General features: G+C 38.9%; 3 protein-coding genes across 5 annotated transcripts in view; 2 read left to right on the top strand and 1 right to left on the bottom strand.

The window, feature by feature from the left end:
- skib (v-ski avian sarcoma viral oncogene homolog b) overlaps nucleotides 1-2,532 on the top strand; it is a 32,382-nt gene extending 29,850 nt beyond the window's left edge. The window contains exons 6-7 of the mRNA XM_031301584.2: nucleotides 28-258; nucleotides 398-2,532. Of these exons, the coding sequence (XP_031157444.1) occupies nucleotides 28-258; nucleotides 398-619 (453 nt within the window). The 3' untranslated portion in view covers nucleotides 620-2,532. The remainder of the gene's footprint in view (nucleotides 1-27; nucleotides 259-397) is intronic.
- A 1,230-nt stretch (nucleotides 2,533-3,762) lies between these two features.
- plch2b (phospholipase C, eta 2b) lies at nucleotides 3,763-14,189 on the top strand. 2 transcript variants are annotated; one of them, XM_036002288.1, is made up of 21 exons: nucleotides 3,763-4,399; nucleotides 5,389-5,535; nucleotides 6,107-6,350; nucleotides 6,538-6,667; nucleotides 7,838-8,008; nucleotides 8,546-8,639; nucleotides 8,763-8,966; nucleotides 9,070-9,190; nucleotides 9,285-9,456; nucleotides 9,569-9,688; nucleotides 9,800-9,883; nucleotides 9,989-10,080; nucleotides 10,171-10,259; nucleotides 10,366-10,551; nucleotides 10,657-10,764; nucleotides 10,844-10,968; nucleotides 11,077-11,161; nucleotides 11,244-11,390; nucleotides 11,868-11,947; nucleotides 12,036-13,125; nucleotides 13,254-14,189. In XM_036002288.1, the coding sequence occupies exons 1-21, from the start codon at nucleotides 4,072-4,074 to the stop codon at nucleotides 13,256-13,258; spliced, it is 3,822 nt and encodes a 1,273-aa protein (XP_035858181.1). In that variant the 5' UTR covers nucleotides 3,763-4,071; the 3' UTR covers nucleotides 13,259-14,189. The 2 variants fall into 2 exon arrangements, with proteins under 2 accessions (XP_035858181.1, XP_031157752.1); XM_031301892.2 differs by having other exon boundaries at nucleotides 13,249-14,189.
- si:dkey-183j2.10 (glutamate receptor U1) lies at nucleotides 13,391-19,220 on the bottom strand. Of its 2 annotated transcripts, none has more exons than XM_031301894.2 (10): nucleotides 19,078-19,220; nucleotides 18,818-18,903; nucleotides 16,363-16,394; nucleotides 16,084-16,263; nucleotides 15,637-15,860; nucleotides 15,355-15,452; nucleotides 15,021-15,238; nucleotides 14,726-14,945; nucleotides 14,393-14,637; nucleotides 13,391-13,997 (listed from the first exon to the last, which is right to left on the bottom strand). In XM_031301894.2, the coding sequence occupies exons 2-10, from the start codon at nucleotides 18,900-18,902 to the stop codon at nucleotides 13,893-13,895; spliced, it is 1,407 nt and encodes a 468-aa protein (XP_031157754.1). In that variant the 5' UTR covers nucleotide 18,903; nucleotides 19,078-19,220; the 3' UTR covers nucleotides 13,391-13,892. The 2 variants fall into 2 exon arrangements, with proteins under 2 accessions (XP_031157754.1, XP_031157753.1); XM_031301893.2 differs by having other exon boundaries at nucleotides 16,363-16,400; nucleotides 19,078-19,212.
- Nucleotides 19,221-22,141: the final 2,921 nt, after the last annotated feature.

Genomic DNA, 22,141 nt, shown 5'->3' with positions numbered 1-22,141 from the left:
TGTTTTTTTGTGTGTTTTTTTTTACAGGAATTGGAGTTTGTAAGGGTGGCAAAGAAAGGCCGTCTTCGTGAGGCCATCGAAGCCAAGCGCAACCTGCGAAAGGAGATTGAACGCCTTCGCGTGGATTGGGAGAGGAAGATGAGGGATGCGGAGGAGTCTTGTGGGCGGCTGAAGAGAGAGTTGGAGAGGGAGAGACAGTTGCGAGTTTGTGACAAAGGCTGTGAGGCTGAACGTCTCCGGGTCAAGTACTCCACTCAGGTAAGATGTCCGCAACAGACCCATCATCATCACAACCACCAGTATATATACTTTGTTTATTTGTTATTTTTTTCAATCCTGTCTCCTATTTGTGTTTCATTTATATTGACTGCTGTCTGTTTCGGGTTGTGTTTTGCAGATCGAAGAGTTGCATGTGCAGCTACAGCAGGCAGAAGCTGATCGTGAGCAGCTGAGGCGGGAGCTTCAGCAGGAGAGAAAAGCTCGGCAGAGCCTGGAGACTGTTGTTAAAGACCTGCAAACCCAGCTGGCCCTGCAGGCTGACAGCAGCCCTCCTGGAGACCCCAAGGACGCAAACACAGACGCACATAGACAGACCACGCAACACACCAATGGATCCTAAAGTTGCACGTTCAGAACTGGAGAAAGAGACTCAATAAAAAGGGGCATGGTTAAGGACTTTGTTGCACCTCCTGTTAGGGAAACGAAAACTGCAAAGTCAGTTTTGTAGAGGAAACATCTGTCATATATAATATGATATGATATAAATTTGTTTTATTATGACAATATATGAATTTTATTAAATGAACTGGAAAGTAGCATGATGTCTGAGCATGTTGTAGAGCGTGAATTTAAGAAAGACTTTTTCAGTGATGACCACATCTCTCCAGTGACGTCAGAGCTCTTGGTTAGACACCTGACGCTGTCCAAGGATCTTATTTTGGTATAAGCTATTCTAAGATGTGCAAATATAGCCACATAACACTACTTGAATATGAAGGGAAGAAACATGTTGAGTGGATGATAAAACTCTTGGTGCCACAAATTATTGGTACACTCAAAGGTGTCATTGCAGACCACTGGAAACAACAGACACCAGTTTACCACTATTTACTTTTAATATCGGCTTGCTTTTTATAACTGTGTAGAGGATGTACTTTCTGAGAAATATTGCTTGCGCAGCACCGTTATTCCACAGGCAAGAAACAAACATCCATATACAAACATGTACGCATGTATACCAGCTTGTCTACCTTTTGTATTTTATAAACCTGAAGTATTGGAGGTTACTGTACGTGGGCTGCCTTCAGGTCCACCACTGTTTAGTGCTTAGATATTTTATGGAAGTGTTACTTTTTAATATTATGATGAAACTTTATTTGTTGTTTGAACATTGTTTTCCAGTAATGTTTTTGCAACCAGACCATGTGATAAATAGCAAATATTTTTGCCCACATTAGTGCAGATAAATCTACAAATGCCCTCCTAAAAGAAATCAAACTTCAATAGCGGTCTGTTTTTGTTGAAATGCGGTACTTCTGATTTTCTATTGAGTATTGTAAAATAATTTATATTCTATAATAATAATAATAATAATAATAATAATAATTTGCTGCCTATCAACAGAAAACATTCATTTTTAGTCACTGGTTTTAGGGCTCTTAAATCAACAAATGCTGTTTATATGAACAACATTTCTACATATATACAAAGTATGGATATATATTTTTTTACTTTAAGAAAAGGAATTGCACTTTTTAAAGAAAAGAACCTTGCATTGTGCATTGTACTCCCTGTTACATTTTTCAAAACACAAGTTAACATGAACTTTGAATTTAAACACACTTTCCCCCAGTATCCTCTGATGTAAATACAATATTGTAAATAAGATATTTGTCAGTATGTTTGCTTGCTCCAGACTTAAATTGATTATGAATATTATTTTTTGCTCTTACTTGAAACCAAAAAGAGACTATATTTGGATTTGCAAAACTCCAATTTTGTTGTTGTATCCCTGAGTATATTGCAATCACAGGGCATTTAGCAGAATGGATGAAACTGTTGGTTTAAACAAGGAGAATAAAAACCATCAATGGTTGTGAACCTATCAGTTTTTCTAGGTTTGACACACCAACGGAATATTTGTCCCTTGATTTTGTTTATTTGAGAAGATCTTTATTATTTGATGAATTATAGAGTATATTTTACACCACAGACCAAAAACTGAAAAATGGATTTGAAATCTCTGCACCTCCAGCTCCCTCAGATAAAGTAGAAGGGACACCTTCTATTGGTTTCATCCTTAGGTGCTTTCATATATTTGAAACAAGAAACACTTTTATGTCTTATCATTACTTATGATACCCTCGCTCAGTATTTGTTGGGTACAGTGTGATAGCAATATCCATTTTGTTAGCTGATGCTGTTGTAGTTTTGGTTTGGAAGTGGGGTTTCACTTGCCTCTTGTTTAAATGTTTTCTTTTCCTTCGGAAAACCTGTATAATACCCATTAAAATCTAAATCAATCCTACGCCATTCTGAGAAGTGTTTTTTCTATTGTAACCACAATGGAAACAGTGTTGGTGCATGTTTGTGAGTGTGGATTATTCTTTTTATTTGTATTTCTACGGAGGGCAATGTTGACCACTTTGGTCTAGACGAAAATAGCTCAACAACTACATGGATTGACATTAAATCTGTTACAGACATTGGTCCCCAGACAATGTATCCTAAAAACTTTGGTGATCAACCTAACTTTTCATTTAGTGCCACCATCAGGTCAACCACCATCAAATTAGTCAAATACTACATCATCAGCTGTACTATGTGTTTAGTGCCTATTAGCAAATGGTAGCATGCTAACATGTTAAACTAACATGGGGAACATAGAAAACATACCTGCTAAACATCAGCATGTTTGCATTTTCATTGGGAGCATGTTAGCATGCTGATGTTAGCATTTAGCTCAAAGCACAGTGCTGCCTAGGTACAGCCACACAGAACCACTAACATGTCTGTAGACTTGTTATCTCAACAGATGAAGAAAAAAAAACCTTTTGCACTTTTTGCATCGAAGGTTACTATTCTGATTGGAAAATACAAACATAAATAAATTGGTATGAGAAACAGTGTATTCAATTAGCATACAACAAATTTTTGGAAAAAAAAACATTTGGCCTACTTTCATAAGGGATATAGTACAGGAGTACAGTTACTCCCAAAAAAATAACTGCATTTGTATTTGTTCTGTGGGCTCAAGGTTTCTAATGAAGTTAGTTGTTTATATGATGTTGAGAGCATTGGGTCTTAGCCCTTTTTTCACAGCAGACATATTGACTTGTCATAAAAGGAAAACGCAGTGTGTTAGGTTACTAATAACATTAACAATGTTAACATTAAAGCTTAATGGATTCAAGAGCTCAAAAGCTCCTATTATTGTATTCTAAATATGATATGATATACATACTTATACGTGTATTGTATGTCACACAGTTGCCTCTAGAGGGAAATCATTGCACACAATTGAAGGGTGAATATCTCAAGCTTGTTAATAGCTAAATGCACCCGTTATTGTCATTACCTTAAATCATGACACTGTCTATCCTAAAAGCAGTTTATTAAATCTACTACAATTGCTACATTCTTTAATGATTAGGACTTCCATGAGCGCAGTAAAAAGAATATTAGCACTATTCCTGTCCAACTCTCTTTCTTCAGAGGCTTACTGGTTGCGTGAAAATCCCTCCATGAAAGCAAGGCTGAAGCCTCACTCAAGGATTACAGCTTGAGGAAGATTTAGTGACTGACACATGTTGCACACTCTTTCTCTGCGAGCCTTCTCTCAGTGCAAACAAATAAATATAGAAGAATCTATGGCTGCGACACTGGATCACTGGACACAGGATGACGAGGAATGAACCTTCAGGATGGGAATATTGTTCCCTGATCCCATGTGGGAAGACTTTAACTGGAAGAAGAGAATATGCTGCATTAAGAGAGACAAACCTAGTTGAAGAGCCCAGTAGAGTGAGGTGGGTTAATGTGGTGTGAATGGGACAGGAGAGTTAGACTCAAATGTACAGCTCAGGGATGAACAGCACCCCAGCTATGGCACCTCTTTCTCCAGGGCTCAGTGGCACCTCACCACACTCGTCTCTGTCACCCAAGAAGACCACCTTTCCGTCTTTAGGATCTCTGTCATCAGGAATGTTCTCCCCCTCGCATGCTAAGGGCTCCTCTCATCAGGCGAAACAGGTCTCAAGTCCCTTTAATTCATCCACCCAGTCCATTATGAGCTCTCCAAAACTCTGGCAGAAAGCATCCATCTCCAGACTTGCTGAGGAGTTTTTCTGGATTGGTGGCAGTGTGGTCGCACAGCCGATTTGGAGACTGGGTCAGATAGGTAAGATTCACTGACTCATCAATTAATGTCACCTTCAAACACTGCAGAATGTCAACCTGTTGTTTAGCAGAAATACCTACAAGCTGCTGCAAACTAAATCATATTTTTTTTTCTCCACACATATGGCATGAATATGATACAAACAAGGTCATGTGAGTTCAAAACTTTAAGCATGATTTTTTTCATGTGATTGGCCTGTAATATGTGTGAATGTTCCAACATAACAGAGTAGTGTTGCTGAGAAGGCTCTGAGTATATAATGGACATATGGACAGTAGACAATCCTTCAGGATTAGCCTGAATGATTTGCCAGAATGCGTCACATGCATCTGAGCTTTAGATTACAAACAAAGGTTAACTGCTTTTAGCACACAAAACAAACACACTACTTCACGATGACCTGATTGTTACAAGATAATTGTTGGCTCTGACATGTTATTTCAGTTCAAGCACGGTGCACACACCATTCAAAAGTCTCAAGAAATATCAGCAAAGAAAAGTCAGGAGAATAACTGATAACTGATGGATTTGTTTTTTTAGATTAAGATCACTTCAGGGTTGTGTATCTTTTCCTTTTTTCCCCTCTTCCTCAGCTACTTAAATCCCTGTGTGACGCAGCCTATAATCTCATAAACAAGTGCTTGATGATAAACCTCTACTTGTCTCTGCTGCTTCAGGGATTCATTTGGGTTTGTCATGGGGTTTTCCTGCACACAATCACAAGACATGCACTGCAGTATTTTGTATATTACAAATTGTCAAATTGTAAGGCACATTTGACGAATCAACTAGAAAAATGGACAAGTTTAGGCACCAAAAATATAGTATTATAGATTACTGAATATACATTACACTCATGTGATTTGCACAAGCTCCCTCTGATGTTGGCAGTAAATGCATGCCAATGTGATGATCCCTGCAGATTTTAAGCTTGACAAACTTGACTAACAGATGATAAATATTGTGTGTCTCCTTGTGCTCCCTTGTAGTGGAAAGGTGTATGTGCACCATGCAGACCGGCACTCAGATGACAAAACTGAAGGGGAAGAAGAAAGGACTGGTCCGATTCTTTTACCTGGACGAGCACAAATCCTGCATCCGGTGGCGGCCCTCCAGAAAACATGACAAGGCCAAAAGTGAGCAATCACTACTCTGAATTTTCAAAATGTATTTTTGCAGCGCTGAATATCTACAGCTGGCTTTTCTAACTATAAAACAGTTAAACATCACTAATAACAAAAAGATTGAATTTCTTTTCTCAACTACTGTTTAAGTGAGGCTTGCACATAAACCTATGGGTGTATCTTGTTATCAGTTAACATCAATAACATCAACATCAATAGCTGTGATACCCCTGATCTAAATGACCTACGACACTTTGGGGAGCAGGCTGTAAAGAGTTCACTGAATAGTTGCCTATGTCATACAATGGTTAAAATGTTTTTGTAACTGAGACATATTATAGGTGTTCACATTTGACCCCTATGGAATCCGACAAGTTGGTTGACATTGTTTGACCTGAGTAAAAAATTAAGCCAAAGTTACTTTGAGTAAATGTTTGTTGATGCAATTTTCGCTGATGTTTTTTTTTTCATTGGTTATGATGCTGTTCTGAACCCATAGTTTTTATCAGTTCCTCCAAGAAGCTTAAAGATGTAAATGATTAGTTGAATGACTCCCAGCACATGTCTTAATCATCTGTTTCAGTAACTATCGATTCTATCCATGAAGTCTGCGAGGGAAAAAAGTCAGAGATCTTTAGGCGGTACGCAGACAACCGCTTCGACCCAAACTACTGCTTCAGTATTTACTACGGGGAGCGAGTCAAGTCCCTGGACCTAGTCTCCACCAACGCAGAGGAGGCCCGCACCTGGATCACTGGGCTAAAATACCTCATGGCTGGCATCAGTGATGAGGACAGTCTGGCCCGGAGGCAGCGCACCCGTGATCAATATCCTTTATTCAGCCTCTCATAAACATGTTTAATCCTTTAAATGACTAATTATTACAAATACTATTCATACATCACTCCTATTCATATAAATAGGAGGTTAACATCCAATTGTAGAAGACAGAACAACACACATGAAGTGACCTGATCATGATCCTTGTAGTTTCCTCCTTAACTGCAGCCTCACATGGTTACAGCAGACTTTCTCTGAAGCCGACAAAAATGGAGATGGCACCTTGAGCATTGGAGAGGTTCACCAGCTGCTTCACAAACTCAATGTGAATTTACCCAAGCAGAAAGTCAGGCAGATGTTTCAAGTAAGACTTATATCTACAAAGGTTGATTATGCCAGCTGCCATAAATTTAATGAGCATGACCCACCGTCAAATCTGCCTCTGTGCTTTTGTATATTTAGTTATCTATCACTAATATCTCCTTACCTGGAGATGTTGCTGCATTCAATTGTGGAGAATTCATATTGAGTTTAACTGATAACTTGATTGATGCCGCTATTTTAGAAATATACAGCAGCTGATAAATTAACTAACAAGACTCACAGCCATGCTAACAGCTCTGTGAAGCTGAACATAACCACAGAAGTGCTATGCGCTAAATGCTACCATGCTGACAATGACAATGCTAACATGTTGGTGTTTAGCAGGTATAATGTTTAGCGTGGTCTCCATCTTTGTTTAGCATGTTAGCATGCTCACATTAGCTAATTAGCACAAAACTCAAAGTACAGCTGAGGCAATATTAGTTTTGCATGTTTTTGGTAACACAACAATACTTTGATTTATTACAAGTTAAGACCTGATGGTGGCGCTATATAGTGGAAAAAGTTATCACCAAAGTTATTCATCCTTAAGGGATCATGAATGTATGTACCAAATGTCATGGCAGCTTATCCAGAAGTTGTTGAGACATTTCTTGGTGGCACTAGAGGAAAAGTCAGAATCACCAAAATCAGTAGGATTCATCCTCTGCGCACCATGAATGTGTGTATAGAATTTCATGGCAATCCAGCTAATACTTAGATAGATAGATAGATAGATAGTTTAGTCTGGACCAAAGCAGTGCCTGCATGGCTAAAAATAAATAAATCGGTTTAGCATCAATGCACAAAATGCTTAAAAAAAAACAAAAACAAACACAAAGCATCAGCAAGACCGGACAAATATGTATGTATACAGTATTTTGGCAGGACAGTGCAGGAGAGTGTCACAGGAAGGCCATTAGGCCACTGAACAGATGGCTTTACTTTCACTGCAGTATTTCTTTAGTTCAGTAGCTAACTGTCCTCCCCTCCTGATGGTGATAGTCTCTGTGAACGAGCTCCATCATGTTCGATGGTTATGGAGATATATATCCTTCAGATGGGTCCATAGTGGTACATATTTTCTTTGACTGCATGGTTATCTCAAATCACACACATAGTGAAAGAGTTATTTCTTGCTCATGAAATTCTTTTTTGTCGTTATCTGTAGGAAGCAGACACAGACGACAACCAGGGCTCTCTGGGCTTTGAAGAATTTTGTTCGTTCTACAAGATGATTTCCACACGCAGAGACCTCTACTTGATAATGATCTCCTACAGCAATCAGAAAGAAGTCCTGGATCTTCACGACCTTGCACGCTTTCTTGAAAACGAACAGAAGGTACAAACAAAATGTAAAAAGATTCATGCCAGTTCTTTGTGTTTGTGTTTATTTATTTTAAACCTATTATACTTAAGATTTTCATCAAATGAAACCCCATTGTTTACACTATTCATGGTCAGCATTTCAATGTATTATGTATGTATGTTCTGTAATCACCATAGCAGTTTTCATGGCGGACAATCCATGCATGTAATCCAGCGTTACTGTTTGTAATTTTATTTAATTGATGTCAGTCTCGCTGTTTAGGATTTTAAAAGATTAAAAGAAAAAATGAAGATTAAAATAATCTAAATTTTAATAAAACTGATAAAACAGTACAATAAAGGTTACATGGCACAGCAGTGCAGTGCAAGATACAAATCCAAATTTAATTTAATAAAAGGCATACAAACAGACAAGTTTTAAACCTCGATAAAACTATAAAAGAACATTCTAACTTCACAATAAAAACATTCAACTTCTGAAACAGACTATGTGTAAAATATCAGATCAGATAAACCAAAAATGACATTCCTGATATTGTTTTATTTGCAGATGCGAGGTTTGGTCAAAGAGTATCTAGTCGACATAGTGGCCAAGTTTGAGCCATGTCCTGAGAACCTACAGCGTATGGTACTGGGTATTGATGGTATGGTGAACTTGCTAATAACAGCTTAGTTAACAATGCATCAATAACATCACATATATCACATGGACCGACATGACATGAACATACAAATAATACACATGCTATGAAACTTTCTTTCTTCAGGTTTTACCAACTACTTAAGGAGCCCTGCAGGTGATATCTTCAACCCCGAGCACAATCAGGTGAACCAGGACATGACGCAGCCTCTGAATAACTACTTTATTGCCACCTCACACAACACCTACCTGTCAGGAGACCAGCTGCTCTCTCAGTCTCGAGTGGAAATGTATGCCTATGTTCTCCAGGCCGGCTGTCGCTGTGTTGAGGGTAAAAGCCTGAAAAACCAGAACTTCAGCTCTCTTCGCTGGGATTTAATGACATGGTGACTCATCCTTATTAACTCTTTTGTTCTGTCCTCCTCTTTTCTTAGTGGACTGCTGGGACGGGCCTGACGGGGAGCCCATTATTCATCACGGCTACACCTTGACATCCAAAATTCTCTTTAAAGATGTCATTGAGACAATAAATAAATATGCCTTTACAAAATCACCGTAAGTGCTTCTGGGTCCTGATGTGTTTTGTCAAGCTTTCACAATAAAAAGCATCATACATGTAGCTCAGGTGTCATCACATCACACTCCCCAGGTACCCAGTGATTTTGTCCATAGAGAACCACTGCACTGTGCCTCAGCAGAAAAAGATGGCTGAGTATCTGAGAGAGGTGCTGCAGGACAAACTGGATCTGTCCAGTGTCAACGTAAATGAATGCAAGAAGCTGCCTTCCCCTGAGATTCTGAAAGGGAAAATTTTAGTTAAGGTAAAATTGTTTTAGCAGCATGTGCTGCTCAAGGATACTCAAACAAAGCTCACAAACACACCACAATCACATGGACTTATAATATTCAGTACATGTTTAACTTGTTTTCCAGGGAAAAAAGCTGCCAGCAAACCTTGATCCTGATGCAGAGGAGGGTGATGTGTCTGATGAAGACACTGGTGATGAGGAAGAGGAGGAAGAAGACGATGATGATGATGATGAAATCACACAGGCAAATTAAACATAGATAGATAGATAAATAGATAGATAGATAGATAGATAGATAGATAGATAGATAGATAGATAGATAAGCATAATTATGCATTATGTTTGACTGTTTTAGGAGGGGAATATTGTTACCTCTACCAACAAAACCAAAAAGAAGAGCCGATTTTGCAGATCGATAATAAGGAGCTTCAAACGAAAGGTCAGCCCTTTGCATATTTTCTTAACGCATTTTTTTGTATATGGCCCTACTTGCTGTACACCTTGCAGCCATCAAAAATATTGCAAATGATGCATTTTTTTTCAGAGGAAAAAGAGAATCCGAGTGAAAAATAAGACAATGTCTGATGGCGAGTCAGACCACAGCAAGGAGAGGACACAAATTGTTTACCATCCCAAGTAAGATTAGTCATTAAATTAAGTAGTTTTAGCAATATTCCTAGTTTCAACTGTTACACTTGTACTGTTTGTCTATAACTCTCCCTATAGGAAGAGGAAAACAATGAGGTTGTCCCGAGCTCTGTCTGACCTGGTCAAGTACACAAAATCTGTCCGTGTGCATGACATAGAAACACAAGGTAAAGGGATATCCTTGCTTGTTTTTATCACATGCATTATCCTATAGTTCATCATATATTTTAGGAATGGATGTTTGATTTTTTTGATTTTTTTCCTATCTGGTAGCATTTGTGAACAGTTGGCAGGTATCATCCCTTAACGAGACTGTTATGAACCAGATCTTACAGCTGAAGCCGGGGGAGTTGGTCCGTTTCAACCAACGCCAACTTCTAAGAGTCTACCCGTCCAACTACAGAGTGGACTCGAGCAACTTCAACCCACAACCCTACTGGAACACAGGCTGCCATATGGGTAAGACAGTCACAGTGAACTGCAATACTGCCTTTTTCAAAATTACAATAAGAGGTACGTTTAGTATTGCAGCAGCTTTTCATTTATGTATATGTTTCATTTTAGTTGCAATGAATTATCAAACAGAGGGCCGTATGCTAGAACTTAACCAAGCCAAGTTTTCAAGCAATGGAAACTGTGGATATATTCTGAGGCCTAAGTGCATGTGTAAAGGTATGTGCATATACAGATTGTGCAGAGTTAATAGCAAATGTCTGTGCAGGGGTAGTCAATTTACTAGTTTTTTTCTCAGCTGCCTTTAACCCCATGTTGGAGGATCCTCTACCGGGACACAGAAAGACTCAGTTAGTGCTAAAGATCATCAGCGGACAGCAGCTTCCCAAACCTAAAGACTCCATGTTTGGGGACAGAGGAGAGGTAAATGTGCGGCAAACATAATCTATTATTGAGACACCTGACAAAGCTTTAAAAAATATATTTTTCATCACTTGAATCCCATTTTTACTAATTTCTTTCTACTTCTAGATTATCGATCCCTTTGTTGAGGTTGAGATAATCGGCCTTAATGTTGATTATTCCAAGCAGCAGACCAGGGTGGTGGATGATAATGGTATTTCCCATCTCATAATCTCATAACAGAGAGTCAACTTTCCAGTTTTTCTGATTGTGTAACTTCCCTTTAACTCATTCAGGTTTCAACCCAATGTGGGAGGAGACTCTCGTCTTTAACATTCTAATGCCTCAGATTGCCCTGGTCCGTTTCCAAGTGTGGGATCATGATCCTATCGGACGAGATTTCATTGGACAGAGGACTGTTGCTTTCAGAAGTATGATGCCAGGTAGATTACATGATGAGATTTCTGTTATGAACACTCCAGAGTTTGCACAGAGTCAGACATTTTGGGAAATACGCTTATTGCAGAGAGTTAGATAAGAAGATTGATATCACAATTGTGTATCAGAGCAATAAGGCTATAGCATCATAGCATAAACACTGGAAACAGGGAGGAACAGATAGCCTGGCTCTTTCCAAAAGTAAAAAAAAAGTCTGCCTACCAGCACCATTAAAACTCACTACTTAACAAGTTATATCTCGTAGTAACTTCAATTTGCTGCAAAGTCAAGAAATAGTCTCAAACATTACCCTTTGTAAAACCACAACTTGTTCATTTTTGTGCAGATCAAACAAACAAGACATAAGATGTTAATATGCAAACTCCTGGCAAGAAAGCAAATAAGCATATTTTCCAAAATGCAAAACTATTCGTTTAATATGAATAAAATGTATTAACATGATTGTTTATGGAAATTTGTAGGTTATCGGCATGTGTACCTGGAGGGGATGGCGGAGTCATCCATCTTTGTTCATGTTGCTATCAATGATATAACAGGAAAGGTAAGCTTTTCTAAATAAACTCACACATCTAATTTCAGCTTCATCCTACAACTCCATCTTAAAACCTTTGGTGTCCTTTGTGAAACAGATCAAACCCACAAATGCGGTGCAGGCAGCCAGAAAACACATCCAAAAAGCAGCCCAGAAGCATATGAAGGGTCCTCAAAGGCAGCCTTCACTAGACTTCTCTGTCCAGTCCTCAGAAGACGGACGAGCACTGTTATTCCGCAAGGATCTGGATACAATTTCTCAGGACAGCAGGAATGGAGAAATGTTTCCTCTGGTACAAGGGCCAGTAGCAGCCAAGGCTGCTATCCACAAAGGGGCCATGAGTGAACCAGTGAGGCGAGCTCACAGAGTTAAAATTCATGAACCACCAGAGACCAAGAGAGGGATCTTCAGTCGGATGTCCTCCACTGACTCCAACCACAGGGGGACTGCTCCCTGTGCCAGAGCAGATAGCTTTGATCTTGAGACCTCACCCCAGGCTTCTTGCCCTGATGGGCTTGCTCCTGAAAATCCAATTCCAGAAGAGTTGGAGAATGAAACTGATGAATCACCAGAGTCAACCTGTGCTGGGCAGGAGAAGGTTCAGACGTCTAAACCACAGCAGCCTGAAGAATCTGAGGAATTACCAACAGAACCAGAGCCAGACAAAGTAATTGCCATTGAACCTGAGCAACCAACACAAACTCAAAGTCTGACTGATTCAGTCCCTCAGCCTTGGTTGCAGCATCTGCTGCAGCATGAAGCCATATCCTCTCCACTTATCTCTCCACCGTCTCCTGCCAGGGTAAGACGGACCTTAGAGGCTTCAGCCACACCCCGACCGTCCACCCCAATACGAACAAAGGCCCGCTCACGCAGTTGCCCTCGAAAACCAACTACCTCTCCCCAGACGCCGATGGTGAACCGCAAGCCTGCTTTCCACTGGCAGACACAGCAAGCACAAAAATACAAAAGCTACAGCAGCCAGGTGAGGCCTATCCCCAACGGCCTCTGCCTGTCTGACAGAACATCCAGCAGCAGTGACGGCAGCACTGACAGCCTGGAGTTTGTGCCCTCCTGTGTGTCATCCGGAGCAGAGCAACGTGAGGGCACGCTGCAGAGGGAGATGAAGGCCCTTTTTGACCAGAGGATGAGAGAGATCCACTGTAAATCGCCACTTTTTCTAAATGGTGAGTCACAGATTATGTGTGATACACATTTGCAAAAGTAAAATAAAAAATAATTGCAGATACAAACCTAAAGTGGTTGTATTAAATCATGGCTTTTGTTTTTATTGTATTTTTTTCTTTTAGATTAGACTGATGACTCCAACATGACAACAAGGTCCTTCAGAAGACAAAGAAAAAGAGTAACAACACAACCACAAAAAGGAGTCGTGGGAGAAAGCAGTTCTGATTTTCTTCCTAGATCAATAGGAAGACACACACAGAATTACACAATTAGACAGTTTTTATTATTATAGGCCTGCTGTTATGTTTACAAACAACACAGTTTTTATGCATGAAATCGTTTTTGAAAGTTTTTGTTGAAATCATGTGATGCCATTGCCAACTGTACAAAACAGTGTGATGCAGTCAGAAAGAAGTAACAGTAAACTAAAAAAAAACCAAGTACATGAGCGCTATTTGTTAGTTTGTCATTTTAATAATTATTTTTTATAATACTTAAACTATGTTTGCTTTTTCATTGAATTTGTAGCGTACGTACTAGAAAATCAATTAATTGATTATTTTAATAAAATGCAAGCTTTTTTATTTTGAAATGTAATATTGTTTCTTTTCTGATGTATCTCTACAAGTAAGAAAGTTCAAAACCTACAATTAAGTTAATGTTTCTGTCAAATATTAGAACAAATTCTATCAAACAGCTATCAAACCAAAAACATTCTAAGTTAAAATGTCCAGACGTGTTAAAACTACACGTTTGTAGGATGTTTCTATGCTTTTTCTTGATCTTTGTCTACATTTTCTTGGGGTTTGTTTGCATTGCTGGTCCTCAAGCGCAGACTCAGTTCCTCAGTCAGAACAGTGCAACAGGATTTCTGTGGGAAGGACATATAAATATAAACAGAAGTGAAAAAAATCAATTCATTAATATGTTGATGAATTTTATGTAAACATGCTTGTGTGGATGAGAGAGTGTGACTGTATCAGTCTGCTTGTGTCCTCTGTATTTTGTTCTCCAGCTGATGTGAAAACCAATTGGTAAATTACAGGGTTGCTTTGAACTGTAACAGATTGTTTTGTCATTAAATGGTTGAGCAAATGTCGCAGTCTTTCAGGCTTATGAAACAGCTTAAAAGCCTATTGGATAAACACAAACAACACTGTGGAGCAAAAAGCAAGGCTGGTTTGGTTTAGTTTCTGAAAAGTTGGAGATGGATGTTTATTTTCGCCTGACTGAAGTGATGTGATTTGTAAATGCACTGGCACACACCTTCTGCTCAGCTGCTCTTCTGCGGCTTTTGGAGGTGAGCTCCAGGACAGCCAGCAGTGCTCCCAGCCCCAGGCCAAGGGAAAGAACCAGAAACATCCCCTTGAGGCTGTGCTGATGCACAGCTGAAGACTTGGCCTTGTCTGCTATGCAGCTGCTGGCCCACCACTTGCTTCGCAGGTAAGCCAGCTCCCCTGCCTCGCTCAGCTGTAGGATCGCCACGCTGAGGTTCTTTATGATGGGTGAGCCTTGAGGAAATTGATAGTTTTATTGTTAATTATTTATTTATTTTTTAAATATAATTTTTATATGAGTTTTCAAAATGAGTAACCTCACCAAGGCTGGCAGCAATGCTGTATCCCCTCATTCCAATGACTTCATGTGCTCTGACCAGCTCACAATGGCGTGCTACTGCCAAGTCCAAAGAAACAGACTCTCCAATGAAGGCAAAGTTTCCCTCTTTTGCACGCTGGACCCCTTCGTCCATAGATGACACAAAACTCTTAGTTCTCTCCATGTGTTCATAGATCCTGCGGTACACTGGATTGTTTGAATTCTGCATGAAGGAAAAAAACAGAATTAGAGAAACAGCAGTGAGACAGGGGATCCATAAGTGATCCAATGTCTGTACCTTGAAGAAGGCAAGGGTGGAAGAGCCAGCCAAACAGCCGTACTCAATCGTGTCCTGATTGGCTAAGTCCTCAAATCCTTTCACTGTTAGGTGAGTGGACTCAGATGTCTTAGAAGAGCTGAGGTTGGAGAAATAACAAGCTAGGAGGACGATGGTAAATAACCACCAGCTGCAGCAGATGACACGTCCTGAAAGAGCTTTGGGATGTGGGCCAGCACCTGACAACACAAAAAGAGTACAGTAAAAAGATGTCTCTAATTCTCTAACTAATCAGTAAATTCATTATTATCAGTCTCCATTTGGTGGCATACAAGTGTCTGGTTTTGCTGTTTACCTTGTAGAGTCAGAGCTCCAGCTGTGTACCACAGACTGTGGAGGAGGCTGAATCTGTTCTGCTCACTCTGGGGCTGACTCCACTCACATGGGCTGAGTCTGCATTTGCATACAAATACAAATAACATATTAATGTGACCGCAACCAAAGGGATTCCACTGCCAGCAGAAATGTGAAAATATCCACAGACAAGAAGTATAATATATATTCATATTCAAATCCGACAGCACATCTGTAAATATCAACAAATACATTACTTTTTAGTCCTACTTGCATCACCAACCTGGCAACTACAAAGACGCATGCAGCGGTCCCCAGATAGGCAATGAGTATGCCGACCCAGGTCTCGGCTGTAAAGGGGGAGAGGAATTCAAAGAAGCCTGTTCCCTCTGAGATGTCCTTCCTCAGCAGGATGCTGATTCCTGTCTGCATGAATGGTTTGGTCATCCCCACCACTTTCTCCCGAGCTGCAGTGAGAGTCAGCGGAGCAATCGCAAGGTCGGCCTCCTGTGGGGAACACATAAATACTTGCTGTACATTTAAATAAACTCCTCAATGAATTAAAGAGATTCTAACTGCACCAACAACCCTGTTGATATTGTTCACAACACACATTTACTGATTTTCAATGTATCCGTTGTGAGTCACAGATGCCAACTGGGTATTTAAGCTCCTGCGGAATGGTTGGCTGCCCTTTGACCCCTTCAAATGTAAGTTTTCATGTACTCACCCCTCTCACCACCTCTCCAATCATCCCATTCCAGTTCCCGTTCTCATCCTGTCTGCCGTATGAAGCATCTTTCACCAGCTGCACTTTGTAATTGAAGCCCAGTTTCTTGGCTACTTCAGACAGCAGGTCCATGCAAAAGCCTTCCAGTTGTGTGCCTTTGGACATTGCATATGGTTCTTGCTAAAAGAAAATATGTCAAAAGGTAATCAATGAATTGTGTTTTATCTTAAATTGTGTATTTACCTCTACTAGAGGCTTGAAAGAAACAAATTACTATACCTTTATTGTTGTGATTCTCATCTCTGATTGCACTGATGTTGAGGGGGAAAAGTAAAGAACACGTTAGTACAATAACTTTTAGAAGCAAGCACTGTTCATCGTGTTTATGTAAACTGGGAAGTTATGAAGATATGAGAGGGAATAAATCAATGGTTCTCAACCTAGGCGCCGGGACCTCCGCAAAGGGTCTTAAGATAAATCTGAGTGGTCATCAAATGATTAAAGGGATAAGAAAGAAAAATGTTTTCTTTTGAAATACTGGATATTTTTACCTCTTCAGGCCTCTAAAAATCCTTTAAATAATCACCCATTGGTTGAACTGCACACAGTGATGAGGGGTCACAAGTATTGGTTCAATTTCAGGGGTCACATGGCAAAAAGGTTGTGAACCACTGGAATACAACAAAGTAACAGAGCAACTGTTTTTAGCCATGCCTGCCTCTAGGATAGCAATGTCAGTCTGTTGGTCGGTCACTACATTTTTTGATGGATTAAGATGAAAATTTGTCATTCATGGTTCAAGAGGATAAATCATAGTGACTTTGTTGATCCTCTGACTTTTCATCTAGCGCCAGCAGCTCTAACCCTAACCCTAGTTTCACTTATCCAATGAAATATCTCAACATCTACTAGATGGATTGGCACAGCATTATGTACAGACATTCATGGTTCCCAGAGAATAAATCCTACTGACTTTGGTGATCCCTTGACTTTTCTGACATAAGCATTTAGCTCAAAGCTAAAGGCTGATCCTACTCACAGTCTTACAAAGCATAGTGTAGCTGTAGACTAGTCTTGTTAATATGATTTTTATTGAATAGTTGTTCTGTTCTGTTTTGATATGCTTGGAAATCTAATGTAAAATGTAAGTGATGTAAATGTTGCTTTGTTCTTTATTATGTGGTGGAAAGTTAGTCAAGTCAAGTCAAGTCAAGTCAAGTCAAGTTTATTTCATCCATAAAAATGGAAATTACAGTGCTCATACAAGCCTTAATGCCCATAAAAAGATAGAGCATAAATACAATACAATAAATACAAATACAATACAATACATAAATACAGAAATTATAAAAATGTATGTTTAAAGTGCTTGTTGTGCTGTCTGATAGTCTGAGGTATAAAAAAGAGAGCATACCGCTTAGTTCGTGTCACAGGAGGCCTTAGCCTACCACTACGTTCCATAACCCTACCAGTCAAATTACCATGAAGAGGGTGACCAGGGTCCCTCGTTTTCTGTGTCATTTTTGCCAGGCGGTCATCATATACTTTATCCACTGTATTTAACTCTCCCACCATTTTACCAGCCTTTTTAGTCACTCTATCAGTCCTGGCCTTCTCAGTTGTTAAAAATATACAATAATAAAGGAGAATAAACAAATCTTTTGGCTCCTGTGGCCCATCCTTAAACCACCCCAGGCTGCCTTGGTACACACTTTGGGAACCACTGTTTTGGATAATGAAGTGCCCACTTGTCTTGACTATGAAAAGTGAGAAAGGTATGAGGGGGCAAAAAATAATGGGGATACATTAGACTAGGGAGCAACTACAGGTTTATTTTGACTGACAAGTTTTTCACAGCTACATTTAGCAGAATCAAAGAACCCTTTGTGCATTGGCCATTTTCAGGCTTTACTCTGACATGCAGAGATGTCTGACATGAACTTTGGGGCGCCTGTATTAACCTTCTAGTCACAACTGGTTTCCGGTATCCTAGAGATCTGGCCACTCTCCTCTCCTACTTGAAAACGGTTTGCACACCACAATCTATTTAGAGCAGTGTTTTAATTCAAAGAGTCTCAATGCCATGGCACTGTGAGATGGGAGAGAAGTCAAAGAGTATCAAAAGCCTCGATTCAGGCCAAGGCCTTGGGGATCCATCACCACAGGGTGATCCTGACAACCATCAGATCCTCCTTTTTAAAAGATGACACGTATACAAGCTCTTCAAGACTTTTTGGGCACTCTGAGACACAAGGCCTTTGTTTGCTCCATAGAGTTGATTTATTACCGTTTTTTGTGAGAGTGTCAACTGGCTTGCTTCCCTTTCTGTTTTTCTACAAGAGTTGGACAGGATGTGGCGCTACACTTTGATATTGATCCCAGCTGACTGTTTATGTATTTACGCCCTGTCAAGCCTGGGAAATTTCTACCAAATCCAGCAGTGAAAACATGAAGAATTTGGCAGAGAAAAAAAGCAAGCTGCCACCACACTGAATTACAAATGCAGTGACCGGGTCAAACATTGAAATATCAGTGTGAAGTGACAACACTAGTTTTTCTAACATTGTCAATCAGACCAACTTCAATGCACACTCAGTTACTTTCAACATGGTTTGAGGTTTAAAATTAATTAATGTTATCTAATAAGCCTGGTTAAATCTGCTATACTGATTTGATGTGTCTGTATTATTTCTGCAAAGTACAAACCTGTAATATAAAAAAAATAGTTCCTTACCTGCAGTGCACACTCCAATGTTCAGGAAAACCCCAACAGACAATACAAAAAAGCCAAACAGCATCCTGATTATCCTGATTTGCATCCTACAAGTTATTTAAAAAAAGACACTTAGTGGTTGGTTGTGCATCAGATGAATCAAATGGATAAACTTAAATACACCTTTCTTGATACAAATGCAAAGATCAATTAAATCAACACATTTAATAGTGTCAGAGACAATCATTGAGGAGAGTAGATATGATGGATGTCCATACTACCTGACAAGAGACCAAGATGTGGCTGCTGGATTGGCACGTCACACTTCAGACAGACCCTAGTGAGCTCGACTGTGATGCAGCGTGATCTGAAGTTTTTCAGATTCAAATGTCTTAAGACAGCTAGCAAAGTTTTTGTGGGTGGAGAAAGTGGAAGAGTTTTAAGGGGTGGGAAGAAGCAGCATGAGGTACGAACATATAGCTTCCAGTGTGGAACAGAATGTGGGTACTTACACTAAAATGGACTCCTTAAAATCTTAATAATATGAATGAATAACATGATCTTGTTAAATAACAATAACATTAAACATATAGTGAAGCTGAGTATGATAGATTATATGATATTTGCATTACATGTGAACACATGCAATGTAAATATATGCAATATTTGAAGCTCCTGAAGCTGGAAGTAGCTGTCATTCACTGTATATTACACTTACAGAGAGCTATACATAAAGTTTATTTAGAAAGAAAGTCATTCTTTAAGTAGAAGTGTTGCTACTAGTGCAATATATCATATTAGCCAGTGAATATCAATGTTACGTGTGTATTACATTTCTTTCGGGGGTGTGCAAGCTCAGTATAAGGTTAACAAGCTGTAACATCAGAATTTGCAGCATGACAGCACTCTCTGCTTTTTGTTAACACTTTAAAAAGAAAAAATTAGACCACAGATCGGCTAAAGATTTTGTGAGGCTCTGAAGGTTTATCAAAATGTTGCAAAACGGAGAGTAAGAACATATTGAGTGAACATAGTCATGCATAGCACCAAACAAACAAAAAAAAAAAAGCGCAAAGATGGCCTTGAAAAGATGTTGGAGGCTCAGGAAAAGGTTGAATAAGTAGAGATTATTTTATTATGGAATGGGCAAAGATAAAAAAAAAAAAAAATCTCTTTAAAGTCAGCAGGGAGACAGGACTTGTGTCTTCTGTGCAGCTCCACAATCAATAAATAAAACCTCCTTTTTTGTCAGATCGGCACTCTGAATCGGTCTTGTCCACATGATAGTGTAAGTTTTAATGAATTAGGCCTATTTGATTTTCTAATATAAACAACATGGCAAGCGTAGTGACAGGCATGCTAACAAGTTTGTTCAGTCAAATGAATACATTTTTATATGTATTTTACCATTAAGATCTGAACCTATTAAAATTAGAGCCAGAGCTAATGACAATATAATATAGCAATTTAGTATTTCCCAAATGAGTTTGTTATAGAATATAAATTGTTATAACTTCAAGTTACAATGCAAGCCTGTGCTCTGTTAACAGCTGAAAAACATGATATAGCTTGTTATAAATCAATTTGAGCGTCAAGGCAACAGGAATTATTTCTATAGTGAGATAGCGAACTGTATTAGTCACTGTGTGTGTTCAGCAGACATTTTATAGCTCCTGTGGTGAAAGTAGTGACCTAAATAACTTCAAATCAATTTGAGCTAGATCATGCAGACTACTGTATAAATTGAGTAATATAAAGATAATATATAAATAAATCCGATAAAAGCGTGATTTAGCTTGATGATATCTTTTACAGTTTTTGTGTTATCACTGTTTAAGTTTAGTTTCATTAAGGCTTTTTCTATGCTTATAATGAAGTGTATATTGCATGACTTCAGTGGGTGATGTTTAGCTTTAGCAATTTAGCTTTTCAGCATTCACAAGCATTTTCTGCAGGAAATGCATTTTCTAGTTCATTATTGTTTTTGTTATGTTATTATTAAATCTGCCTTAAGATGATTTTTAAATAATTTGTCTGTATTTTGTGAATGTAAACTGTCTCCTCTTTAGGTCTTTTTCAAACGTAAATTTCCAAATTCATGACCTTAGTGTCCCTGATGTGATGTAGCTGAGTAAAAGAAAAATCATGCTAAATCAATTTTATATGTCAAGTAGGCTAAGCTCATAAACTGACTTTGATTTTCAAAGGCTCTCATTTCACCCACATTTTTCAATTTTTCAATTTATTTATAAAAGGGACAATGTGCAATTAAAACATAAATGTGACCATTTGATGCATTGCACCAGAGTTAGCCTTTGGCTAATTTACATCTGCAGTCCCTCGACATGCAGTGACAAACCAACAGAGACATAGAGCTATAATATACACAGGCTAGTCTCGCATTGTAAAGTCTGGCTACACCACAAATGCATTCTGGAATAGGAGGAAAAAAAAAGGCTCTGGGTTGTTTGGATTTCTTTAAACCAATCACAATCGTCTTGGGCAGCCCTAAGCTCTGGGCGCAGCGACGTTGCATCAGTAAAGTGCTGTGAATTAAATCACAACAGTTACTGCTTTGCATGTCATGTCAATAGATCCATCCATCTCCATGACAACTGAGCAACCTCCATGTGCTGTTGACATCAGTGTGTACAGTTGAAAGCTCTCTAAAACTAGTAAGGGGACTTTGGGTTTGGATTGTTATGTTAAACTACTATTTACAAGGAAAATTATGAACTTTTACAGAATTTACAGGCAATATGATTAAACAGTTGTGAATGGGACGTGTGTAGCCTATTTCTAACATCCCTCACTTCACTGTATGCAAATGTAAATTAATAAACTAGCCTACTTACCACCCCAACTCAGAAACATCGATTCATTCCCCCATTTCAAATTGCAACTCAAAACACGTCTGTTTAAAACTGCCTATTCCACTTGATGTCTATTACTCTGCCTCTTTCTGTTGTTTCTATTGTTGTTTTATTTTTTTTAATTTAATTTTTAATTAAATTTTTTTTGCTGCTTTTAAATGTCTTATGTATCCCTGTATGGTGTCCTTGAGTGCCGAGAAAGGCGCCTTTAAATAAAATGTATTATTATTATTATTATTATTATTACTGTGTGCATGAGCATTTGATTATTATTGTCTTTTTACTATGTGGTTATTACATTTGGATATTGGATTGCTTGAATTACGATGTTTCCCTAGAAATGTCAGATGCATAACAAGTAGAATATGGGGTATAGGGGAAATGAAGACGAGGCCAAGGCGCGCAATACATATCTAGTTGTTTTTCTCATCGCTTCTTTCTTTTATGAGCTCCAGATTGAATTCGATGAATT

Source organism: Sander lucioperca, chromosome 6 (genome assembly GCF_008315115.2).
Source record: "Sander lucioperca isolate FBNREF2018 chromosome 6, SLUC_FBN_1.2, whole genome shotgun sequence".
Taxonomy (NCBI): domain Eukaryota; kingdom Metazoa; phylum Chordata; class Actinopteri; order Perciformes; family Percidae; genus Sander; species Sander lucioperca.
Note: the sequence above shows the minus strand (reverse complement) of the source record. Positions and strands in the feature narration are given on the sequence as shown.